Consider the following 11,939-nt stretch of genomic DNA (forward strand, 5'->3'; position numbering starts at 1 on the left):
ATTTTTTTTAAAGTTTATTTATCTTGAGAAGGGGGGGGGGGCAAGGCACAAGCAGGGGAGGGGCAGAGAGGGAGAGAGAAAACCCCAAGGGTCCGTTCTGTCAGCACAGAGCCCCACATAGGGCTCAAACTCACGAACCGAGAGACCCAAGATCAAGATAGGATGCTCACCCAGGTGCCCTACACATGGCTACTTCTTACAGAATGCTAGCTTATGGCATTACTCAAATGAGCAACAACGTATAAATGGGGCATAGGTATAAAACTGGAAACTTTCCTAGAATTATAGTAGAAAATAAAAGCTTCTCAAAGATAGGGATGTCACCTTAATAATCCTTTAATTCTAAAATGCTTAACACGACATGGCTTAGCAAGTACTCAATAAATATTTGTTGAAATAATGAGTTTAAAAGTAACACATTACAAATGAACATCAAAAGGGTGCTGGACTCCCAACCCCCAGTAAGAGATAAATAATAAAAATGAAAAGTCCACGGCCTGAAGGTGTAATGGTAACAGATCAAGTGTCCAAAACCAGACAAACTCAGCTCAGGCTACAGAAAAGGAGAAGTAAAGCCAGAACCTCTCTGACCATTCTGAATATGCACAAGGACAAGGGAAGTGCAAAAACACCAAAACTCCATCTACCCCAACAGCTCTGTAATAGAATCCTTTGGTCTCATGCATCTCACAAGGACCCTAAGCGCAGAAATCAGGTCAAAGCTGAGCCATTCTGGCTGAAGAAGAGGTGGCTGCTTGAGGTCTGGTTTGCTCCACCTCTTCCTCAGGTCCTCCCATTACTCCAATAACCCCCACCCTGCATCCTAGAAGCCCCTGAGATTCCTATCTAGAAACTGGGGGCTCCTCAGAATGCAGCTGGGAAAAGACTGCAGCTGAGTGGACTGCACAGAAAAGAACCTGAAGATCACTAGTAATCACACTGGTATCACAAAGATTGCATCTTACATCCTTGACAAGTTATTAGACAACAAGACCCACAAACTGCCACAGACATGTCTTGACATGCACAAGATACATAATGAAGTACTCAGAATATCCTTGTGGATATTGTCTAAATATGGGAAACCACACTAAGTAAAATTACAAATTAAAGTAATATTTAGGTGTTTCTAATCAATTTGATAAAATGACTTTTTAAAATTTTTTTAATGTTTTATTTATTTTTGAGAGTGGGAGCAGGGGAGGGACAGAGAGAGAGGGGAATAGAAGATCCGAAGCAGGCTCTGCGCTGAGAGCAGCAAGCCCGGTGCGAGGCTGGAACTCACAAATCGTGAGATCATGACCTGAGCCAATGTCAGACGCTCAATCAACTGAGCCACCCAGATGCCCCTAAAATGACTTTTTTTAATGTTATAATAGTCTGTACTATCAAAGCTGTAATAAAAAGGATCCTTCCATATCCCATAAATGGGGATGTAAATATCGCTGGAAGGATAATACGAGAATATGTCCTAACAAACCCTAACAAATCCTCTAGACTCAATTTCATTCCTAGCAACCTAGTCTCAGGAAACAATCAGAGATGCAGGCAAGTTTTACACAATGTCACACAACAACAGCACTGTTGATAGTGGTGAAAAATTAGAACTGCATGCACAAAATCACAAAAATGTTCTATAGATTACACATACGTGTCATATACTTCATATAATGAAGCAGTACATTAAAAACTTTTTGTATACTCGATTTCTTCTTTCCTAAGAATATATTACAAGCATTTTCATGCCATTTTTGGAACCTTGGTCTTTTGAACCTTGATTTTCAATGGCAAGGATTTTTTTAAAAACCTCCATTCATAGGAGTTTATGAGGGGAAAAAAACCTAACAGGGTTTGGGACTGCCAAACACCTTATAGGTTGCACTAATAAAAGTATAACGTTTCCCATCAAACCAAACCTGAAACACCACGAACATTTCCAGGTTTCAAATGCTGGGAAAAGTATGACCACCTGCAGTAAGCCCAGGCAGGCGGGAGCACCATGGTCAGGGAGCTGAAACCCATGTCATGTGGCTTAGACAACCACAGGAAATGAGCACGTCTGACCAAGAACTTAAGAGCTGTCTTTGCAAGAAAGGTCTGGTGCAGAGTAGAGGAAATAAACATTAACTGGACGCCAAAAGTGGGAGCAATCAGAAAAAACTTGTGGAGGCAGATTTCATCTCTACATGAGATTGAACTTTATAAAGTTAACTGAAGTAGATGAGCTGCCCTATCATACAGCGAGCTTCCAATCACTGGAAATGTGCAAGGAGAGTCTGGATGACCATATGTGAAGACTTTCATAGCAGGGATGCCAAAGGTGGGCAAAGAAATTAGATAACAAAACCTGTAAGATCCCTCCCAATGCTTAGATTCTTTGAACGAATGAAAATAAAATTAGTCTTTTTACACTGTTTTCTAAGTGAAATAAGGTTAGAAATGCCTTAATTAAAGGAAGGTAAATGCTATATTGTAGTCTAGAGAAATACAGAAAAAATCAGTACCTAATTTATCAAGCAAAAACATACTTCACCCTGTTATTTTTAAGAGATAACTACAGGGGCACCTGGGTGGCTCAGCTGATTAAGCATCGACTTCAGCTCAGGTCATGATCTCGCAGTTTGTGAGTTTGAGCCCCCCGGCGGGCTCTGTGCTGACAGCTCAGAGCCTGGAGCCTACTTCAGATTCTGCGTCTCTGTCTCTCTCTGCCCCTCCGCTACTTGCACTCCAACTCTCTCTCAAAAATAAATAAACACTGGGGAGCCTGGGTGGCTCAGTCGGTTGAGCATCCAACTTCGGCTCAGGTCATGATCTCGAGGTCCGTGAGTTCGAGCCCCCGTGGGGCTCTGTGCTGACAGCTCGGAACCTGGAGCCTGCTTCGGATTCTGTGTCTCCCTCTCTCTATGCCCCTCCCCCACTCATGCTATATGTCTCTATCTCTCTCTGTCAAAAATAAATAAACATTAAAAATAAATAAATAAACATTAAAAAAAATTTTTAAGTGTTTTTTTTTAATGTTTATTTTTGAGAGAGACAGACAGAGCGTGAGTGGGGGGTGGGCAGACAGAGAGGGAGACACAGAATCCAAAGCAGGCTCCAAGCTCTGAGCTGTCAGTACAGAGCCCAACGTGGGGCTCAAACTCATGAACTGTGAGATCATGACAGGGGCTGAAGTCGGATGCTTAATTGATTGAGCCACCCAAGTGCCCCTAAAAAAAAAAAAAAAAAAATTTTTATGAGATAACTACAAGATTAAATCCCTTGCTTCGCATTTGGCTTCATTAGTTTGTCATACTTACAATTCTAGCCATGCTAAGTTGGAGTCCAAACACCAAGTTTAATTCTTTGCCTTTAAACCAACTCACAGCATATGTATTTTGGGCAACTGCTAAGGACTCCCCACCAATCCTAAAAATGAGGAAAGGAAGAAAAGTCACAGCTTTTACGGAAATACCACAATGAACAATCCAAGTTTAAATTTTTGACAACCCTGCTAATAAAAGATGGGATCTACGTTCCCACTCCTGAATCTAGGTGAGCTTGAGACGGCTTCAAGCAACGTAATATGGTGGAAATGGTGCTGTGTTCTCAAAGGTGACATCTGCCTTTTCACTCATTCACACTTGGAGGCCCTGAACCACCTGGTGTGAAGTCCAACTACCCTCAGTACGCCATGCTATAAGAAAGCCAAGCCACACAGAGAGGCCACACTTAGGCACTCCATCCAGCAGTGCTAGTCTTCAGGTCATCCCAATGCCAGAACTAGACATATAAGTCAACAAGATTTCAGATGGTTCCAGCCCCCAACTTTACATGAATGTTTCGAGCTGAGGCTCCAGACATCAGGTGCATAGACAAGCCATCTATGCTGTATCCTGCCCAAATTCCTGATCCACAACGTTCACAAGCACATTGTAATTGCTGTATGACACTGGTAAATTTGGGGGAATGTGGTGTGCTGCAATAACAACCATGACTTGTAATGAAATATCTACCTATGCTATACAAAATGTCTATGTGGGAAGGGTGGTTCATACTTTGTGGAAACACAAAAATTCATTTTTCAGGCCAATCGCTTCCATATTCGACATTTTCCTATTTCCTGGGTTTTAACTTTCCCTTCTGTAAGTTCTACATATTGACCACGCCCCCTCTAGGCTTTCAGTTAGGAGATTCTCCTCCATATCCTAATACTGAACCCTCCTCGCTCTGTCCTAATCCAAAATTTTCCCTCTCTCTTCTACTAATCCAAATCCTATACTGATGCCAAAACATACTTCATGTCTGAGGCCATTTCTGACCACATTTCCATCTCTGAATCCCTTTCTTTTTTTATATACATTTTGTTTCCTTCTCTCTCACTTAGAGCACTTTGTCTACATATGGAATTGCCACATTAGTCTACATGTCTCCAGTACTTCTAAAAGCTTAAATAAGTTATGTCATTTGCATCCTCAGGGCAGGAAGCCCAAGGCTGGACTCAGAATGGAGTTACTGAACAGACACTGAAATCCATGAAGAATAATCAATCTATTGGTATTTTGCCCATTCAAGCCTCTTTAACAGGTTTCAAAAGGACCTGCACATTACCCACTAAGAAACAGCAAAATCACCAACCTACAAATTGATGCTCTATACTTTTCTAAATGAGGTTTAAATCAGTCTTCAATACAACAAAAAACAAAACACTCAGGAAAAATATCATTTCTAGAGAACTATTTAATATTCAAACCCCAGAGTTAACAATGACCACTCAAAATTGTTGCTTAGTTTAAAGGAAAAGTAAAATAAACAGTCTTGTGTATATGTAGTTAGATTTCGAGGATTTGAGGTAATTCTCCAGAAGAGACAATAATAGATTTTTGTAAATCTTCAATAAATTGATAGGTGAACACTAAAACTATAATATATTAGAATGAATGAAATTATATATAACTTACCCAAACACAAACCTTCCAAATTCCATCAGCCAAAAAGCATTAAATATTCCACCCAGAGCAAAAACTACCTATAATGTAGAATATAACGTAGAATCAATGAAAAAGTAAATTTCAAGTATCCAAGAGAAATCAGTAACTTACAATGAATAACAACTTCTATAATGGTTTTAACATCCCTTCTTAGTAAATACATGAAATTTAGATATTAATGTTCCTCTAGCTCAAGGCTTAAAATGGACCATGTATTATGCCACATGAGCATTTCTGAACCCTGCTTAATTAAGCCAGGCATTCAATAAACACATTTTTGCTGGTAGAATTAGACAAGAAGTCACTGTTTAATAAATAATCAATGAATGTTTTGGATTTTCTTACCTGTCCAATGCAAACAAAGCAGCTAAAAATAATGGTGCCCCATCTGTTAGAGACAGAGACAAAGAGAATGAATTAAGAGTATGTCACCAAGTCCTTCAGTAATAATTCACTTCAGTTTTCTATACCCCCATACATTTCCTCCAAGGAAAGAAAAACAAAGTGCTGGTCTGCCTCTTCAGTCAGCAGCTTTCCCAGCTAAATACTAATCTACAGAAATCTTGACTTCTAAGGAGATTCCAGAAGTTTTAGCAATGGCATATGTTAGTTTAAACCATTTTCATCTCTTAAACAAACAAAACTTGTTACATAATCTTTAAGAAGTTCCCAGGGTTCCCACTTAAAAATGGACATTCTTTACAAAATTACTATTAATAGTTTAGAATTTATTCCAAGATTAAGTAATTTTAAGTGGTTACAATTCCTGATAACTAAAACTATTTTTATTTTGTTTCCTGTTTGTGTTTTGTTTTGTTTTGTTTTGTTCTGTTAGTATAGTTTGACCCAGTGTTATATGACTTTCAGGTATACAACACAGTGATTTCACAAGTTTATACATATGCTATGTTCACCACAAATATAGCTACCATCTGTCACCATACATCGCTATTACAATACCATTGCCTATATACCCTATGGTGTGCCTTTTATTCCTGTAACTTATTCCTTCCATAATTAGAAGCCTTTATCTCCCACTCCCTTTAAGCCATTGTGGCCAACCCTCCATCCCCCCCCCCCCCCTCTGGCAACTATCAGTTTGTTTTCTGTTTAGGTAAGATTTTGCTTTTTGTTTGTTTATTTATTTGTCAGTCTTTTTTTCTAGATTCCACGAGTGAAATCATATGGTATTTGTCCTTCTCCGTCTGATTTATTCCACTTAGCATAACTATTTTTAAAAGGACAAATATCAGCTAAGTTAATACAATTACAAATCGGCCTACTTACACATTCTACACTTTGAATATCTGATTAATGTTTCCCCAGAGTAATAAAACACCAGTATTATAACAGTCCCTAAAGATCCTATGAGGAAATCATACTTCTGAAACTCAAGTCCCTCTCAATCTACTGAATGTTTTCTAGCACTGGAAAACTTGCTATGGTCCCAATGCAATTCATGGTCCCTCATCAACCTTGACCAAGCAAAGTCTTCATCATAATAAGTAGAATCTGTCCCCCTGAAGTTTCATGCTAATTCCATCCCTTTACCAAGCAAAATAAATTTAATTTCTCCTTTATACTTAATCTTTCAAAATTTTTAAGTCCCCAAGTCTAAACACTTTTAGTCTCTTCAATCCTTTCCCATCAGATACGATTGGAAGATCCTTCATCATTTTCCACTCTGCCTCCTGAAAATATTCCCAGACTACATCCCCCTTAAAGTCTCCACTAACAATACATACATAATCCTAAGGATGAAAAGTGACGAAGCTTATTATGTTATTCCTTCCTCAACCACAGAAGTGACCACAAAAATTTCAATGCCCAAAGGCAGAAAGAGAAAATATCACTGGGACTGGGAGAGGCAAATACTACGTATGAGCCAAATGCCATACATCTGTTTCTTTCAATCTTCATAACCACCCTGTAAAGCAGGAATTATTACCCATACTTTACCAATGAAGAACCTAAAGCTCAGGAAGCCAGGACAGCTCACAATAAGAAGTTGAGCAAGTGGCAGCAATGGGATTCAGACCTTGGTTTGCCTGGTCCCAAGTGAGGACATAATTTACACTTTTAGATAACTGAGTTACCATATTCCATTAGCAGCCTTACTAGTCCCAACCTTAACTGAAATACCAACAAAATTTCAAAAGTCAATTCCAGGGACATAAAAAAAAAATCATAAAATCATAGTCGATACAGAATTTTATTCATTTCTTCCTAGAAATATTTTAACTAGTTCTGTGTTTTCCTAATATTTTACCCACAGGTGAGATGTTTTTCAAGCTTACCGTATTCCAAATACTCGGTCTATCAAAAAGCCACCAAAAAAACACAAAACTACATTGGGCCAAGAATACCAGGCATACAGCAGCATGAATCTCGTGGTATTCACCTGCATATCCTATATGAAAAGAAAATAAAACTATTTTTTTCCAAACAGTTAAGTTTAGCAACAAATCAAAACATTATTTTTGTGTAGGGCAGGCGTTTCTTAATCATTCGTAGTCACTAACTGCTTTGAGAAGCTCATGTCTGCTACGGCCCCTGCCTCAGAAAAAATGGTCACACGTGGGCTCCCTGGGAAGTTCCTGGGTCCACATGCCTTTTCAGAGGCTTCATGGTGTCCAGGGTTAATTAGATCCCCCATTACTGGGACCACCTCCATCTGCATTTGCCTGTATCTTCTACACTCTTATTCCCATGATACTATCCGCATTGGTGCCCCCCACCAACACATGGAAAAAAATTATCTTAACCTATCCATACCCCTTCCAACTAACTCCTACCTTCTTTCCCTTTCATTCTAGAATGTGAGGGGCAAATCTATTTCTTCCTGTCCAAAGGTAGAAATCTAAATACACAAGAAAATAGGGGCTTCTGGGTGGCTCAGTCGGTTAAATGCCCGATTCTTGGTTTCAGCTCAGGTCATTATCTCAGTTTGTGAATTCGAGCCCCATATCAGGCTCTGTGCTGACAGCGTGGAGCCTGCTTGGGATTCTCTCTCCCCCCTTCTCTCTGCCCCTCCCCTGCTCTCCCTCTCTCAAAATAAATAAGTAAATTTAAAAAAATTAAATACACAAGAAAAGGGAAATATCAAATGTGTTTTTACAAAACCAGACTAAAAATACTGACATGCAGAATCCTCTGCAATCGGCATCCACATTTAAAAAATGAAAGAACCAGGCGCCTGGGTGGCTTGGTCGGTTAAGTGTCCGACTCTTCGTTTCAGCTGGAGTCATGATCCCATGGTTTGTGAGTTCCAGAACCGAATCAGCCTCTGTGCTGACAGGATGCAGCGTACTTGGGATTCTCTCTCTCCTTCTCTCTCTGCCCCTGCCCTGCTCTCTTTCTCTCTCAAAATAAATAATTTTTTTAAAAAATATACGAAAGAACAGGGGCACCTGGGTGGCTCAGTTGGCTAAGCATCCAACTTCAGCTCAGATCATGATCTCACAGCTCATGAGTTCCAGCCCCATGTCAGGCTCTGTGATGACAGCTCAGAGCCTGGAGCCTGCTTCAGATTCTGTATCTCCCTCTCTCTCTCTCTGCCTCCCCCCACTCTGTCTCTCTCTCTCTCAAAAATGAATATTAAAGAAAAAACTTTTTAAATGAAAGAACAATAACAAAGACATATTTAAGAAAGTAAAAAGTTATTGCTACCAAATCATTTGCCATTCAGATGATTATGCAACTGGAAAGTGAAAAGCAAACAAAAATCTGCTAATACTTTTTGGCATTTCTATGGAAATAGCACTTAATTATTTATTTAAAGTATAAAACAATATCAAGCGGCAAGTGCTATAAATGAAGTCTTTGTGGCCACTCATTCCAACTCAGGAACACTCCTTGCTACATATGGATTTGACTACAGATGTTAACATGGACTCAATGGACAATGTTTCAGACTAGGCAATCTGAGACCTGACCATGCCTCAACAACTATACTTATTCCAAAGCCAAGGAAAGAAACGAGGTGAAAAGTCAACTTACCCGTTTGACTTGAGTCTGAAGAGCAGCAGGATTATCATAGCAAAAATAGCTGCCTAGAATAAAAAACAACAAATGTTTCATAGGTGATAATACTGCCCATACAGAAGTTTCAAGCTGCAAATACTACTCAAATGGTGATTTTCAATGTTTATATGAGGGGCTTAAGGATTAACACGGTGGACCACTTCCTATCCACTAATATTTTTTTAGGTTGTAGCCAAACAATGCAGAGAAAACATGCCAAAACATTTACAAATTACTTATGTGCATATATAGCAAATATTGGGACCTTAGATTAAGAAGTTAATCAACAACTAATTGTTCTTCCATTTTACTATTATCATGCTCCATGTCTATTTTTTTTTAGCATTTTCATGAAGCAGCTATATTTTCCATATTTAAAGCTACCAAAACACACCCACAGTATCTAACAAACATCCTCAGCAGTTTCCTAATAATGCTACCTGAGTTCACCACTTACCATGAGAGCACAGGAATGGAGTTTAACTACTCTGTTTGTTTGAAGTAAGAATCTAACTCTGCAAACAGAATACCCAAGATCAAATAATTTAGTGAATACAGCACCAGGATTGAAGAAGAAACAGAGTTCTAAAAAGATTAAATTAAAACATGATGATAATGTCTGTACAGATATGAAAGAAGTGTAGAGAGGTTTGATATACATGCACTCAGATTTAAAGTAATATACCTAGGGGCATCTGGGTGGCTCAGTCGGTTAAGCATCTGACTCTTGATTTCAGCTCAGGTCATGATCTCATGGTTCTTGAGTTTAAGCACCACACCCAGATCTGTGCTGGTGGTGTGGAGCCTGCTTCGGATTGTCTCTCTCTCCCATCTTTCTCTCCCTACCTCTACCCCCACTTTCTTTTTCAAAATAAACTTAAAAAATAAAAATAAAGTAATATAACTAACAGATTTTTAATGGGATACAAGATAATACTGAGTTCACTTCTTCACTTTCTAGAAGTACACATTAGAAGCTACCAGTTCAAAAGAAAGCAAATTATCAGTATAAAGATATGAATCTGGCTTCTGAAACCAGGCAGTTAACCATAATTTACCAAAAATAATCTGTCTGCTTGAGTGGGGCAATTCTAAGTGTTTTGTATTGTTCTTCTTTTTGGTTTCTAAACCCAGCAAGTTGTGATTCCTGCTTTAACTGCGATAAAGGATACCAGTGTCATGCTTTAAAGCTTTGATGGGCATCATCTTTCCACAAAGTGTGGGGAGAGGGGTGAACAGAGTTACAAGGAAACTAAGGCCAAACCATCCTTCATGCCTGTTTACTATTCCAGCAGCAGCATTAAGCTATCCACCATAATAATGTTCTAAACCTGTCAATGACACCAGTTTTAGCCAATCCCTCCGCAAAACACATTATTACTTCCGTACCAAGCTGACATTAGAATGCTACGGAATACATCAGTTGCTGGAATACAAGACGTTTTAAAAATTATCTTAAGAAACTGCTTTCAGAGTCTTCAGATTTCGTAACTGAAACCAAATACCGCCAAGACTACCTACCACACACAAATCTACTCCAGTAGGATTACTTCACTAGTGGCAGAGCGGAAGAGTAACAACACATCTACTCACTGAAGCTATCACCCAGACACACTCCTACACGTTACCCAAAGACGGTGAGAAACAAACAATAGACTGCTAACGTATTGTTTATTTAAAAGGCGGGTGGTGGGTGCTTACGGGTGGGTAAATCTTTTTGAATCCCTTCTTAACAAAAAGTATAACGACAGAAGCTTGGGCGACATAGGGATTCCTTCACATCTATGGCCCCAGGAGGCGAGCTGCTAGCCTCTGGGACTTCTTGCAAAGCAAAAGAGTGGGTCAAAACTCGCCCAGCTCAGTCCCCTGACTCCCACCAGCCAGATGCCGAAGAGCTGGCAACATCCATAGGCCTGAATTCAGGTGCGAACGGGGGGAGGGAGGGAGGGGCGCGAAAGGAAGCCAGAAGCTGCGCTGAGGCCGTGTGGCGGCTGTCAGCTCAGGGCGGATCTCCGGGCTCCGAGTGAAAATCGGAAATTTGTTGATTATCAGCCCCACCCTACCCAGCCAGAGGCTCACCGAAGCCTAGGAAGCACATCAGCAACAGCACCAAAAGCCGGTGCGCCAGGCGACTGGGGTCGCAAAGGGCCGGCAGCGCCCGGGGGACAGCGGGGACGGCCGAAGCACCTCTGCCAGCCTCACTGGGGCTGCCTTCCAGCAGCGCCCGCGCTTCCTCATCGTCCTCTCCCATGGAACCGGGGAAATATCGACGCTAGAGTGGTAACTCCGAGATAAAGCTCCGCGGCCAAAAGCCCAGGGAAGAATGTGCTCACTGCGATAGCTCACGTGACACCGCGGCAGGTCACGTGGAGCTATGCTCACGTGAGCCGCCCTGATCACATGGTGGGCAGAACTGGCCTGGTAGGAAACGAAAACGTGGGGTTTTCGCCGCTCCTTTTCCCCGGGGGAGCTGTGTGAGATGCTCAGCTCCGGCCTTCTACCACAGGCAGCACTATCTTTTTGTTTCCTGCCCTGCTGTTGTTGCAGACTCTGCGCAGCTCCACCGGGAGGTGGTGCGGGACTTGCATCCAGTTCGATGCCAGGCTCCTCCTGCGTGATCGGATGTGGCTGGAGACACGAAAAGAGGAGCCGCCCTTCTCGCAGCATTGCTTTCCGCAGCCACTTTGGCTGCTCTTAATACTCACATACTTGATTGAGCGCCTAATGATGTGCCGTGACATGCCAGGTACTGGGAATACAAAATGTAATGAGACAAGCTCTTGGACCTCAAGGTGTTTACGGTTTAGTTGGAGATAGTGCCAAATACTGGTACTTTAAAAAACTAGAGGAATGGATGAATGTGATGAGAACAGTGGCTGAAATAAGCCCTGAATTTTGTTGAAAAGCCCAGGAAGGGCATTTGGGAAAGGAGAACACGTGCACAGT

General features: G+C 40.9%; 1 protein-coding gene across 2 annotated transcripts in view; it reads right to left on the minus strand.

The window, feature by feature from the left end:
* MFSD1 (major facilitator superfamily domain containing 1) overlaps positions 1 to 11,355 on the minus strand; it is a 28,314-nt gene extending 16,959 nt beyond the window's left edge. The window contains exons 1-6 of one of the 2 annotated variants that reach the window (XM_045503137.1): positions 11,073 to 11,354; positions 8,970 to 9,022; positions 7,268 to 7,380; positions 5,316 to 5,358; positions 4,941 to 5,008; positions 3,300 to 3,408 (exon numbers count right to left, since the gene is read on the minus strand). In XM_045503137.1, coding sequence (XP_045359093.1) covers positions 3,300 to 3,408; positions 4,941 to 5,008; positions 5,316 to 5,358; positions 7,268 to 7,380; positions 8,970 to 9,022; positions 11,073 to 11,244 — 558 coding nt within the window. In that variant the 5' untranslated portion in view covers positions 11,245 to 11,354. Of the gene's footprint in view, positions 1 to 3,299; positions 3,409 to 4,940; positions 5,009 to 5,315; positions 5,359 to 7,267; positions 7,381 to 8,969; positions 9,023 to 11,072 lie in introns of both variants that reach the window. The other variant, XM_045503138.1, reaches the window with a different exon arrangement.
* Positions 11,356 to 11,939: the final 584 nt, after the last annotated feature.

This window comes from Leopardus geoffroyi, chromosome C2, assembly GCF_018350155.1.
Source record: "Leopardus geoffroyi isolate Oge1 chromosome C2, O.geoffroyi_Oge1_pat1.0, whole genome shotgun sequence".
Taxonomy (NCBI): domain Eukaryota; kingdom Metazoa; phylum Chordata; class Mammalia; order Carnivora; family Felidae; genus Leopardus; species Leopardus geoffroyi.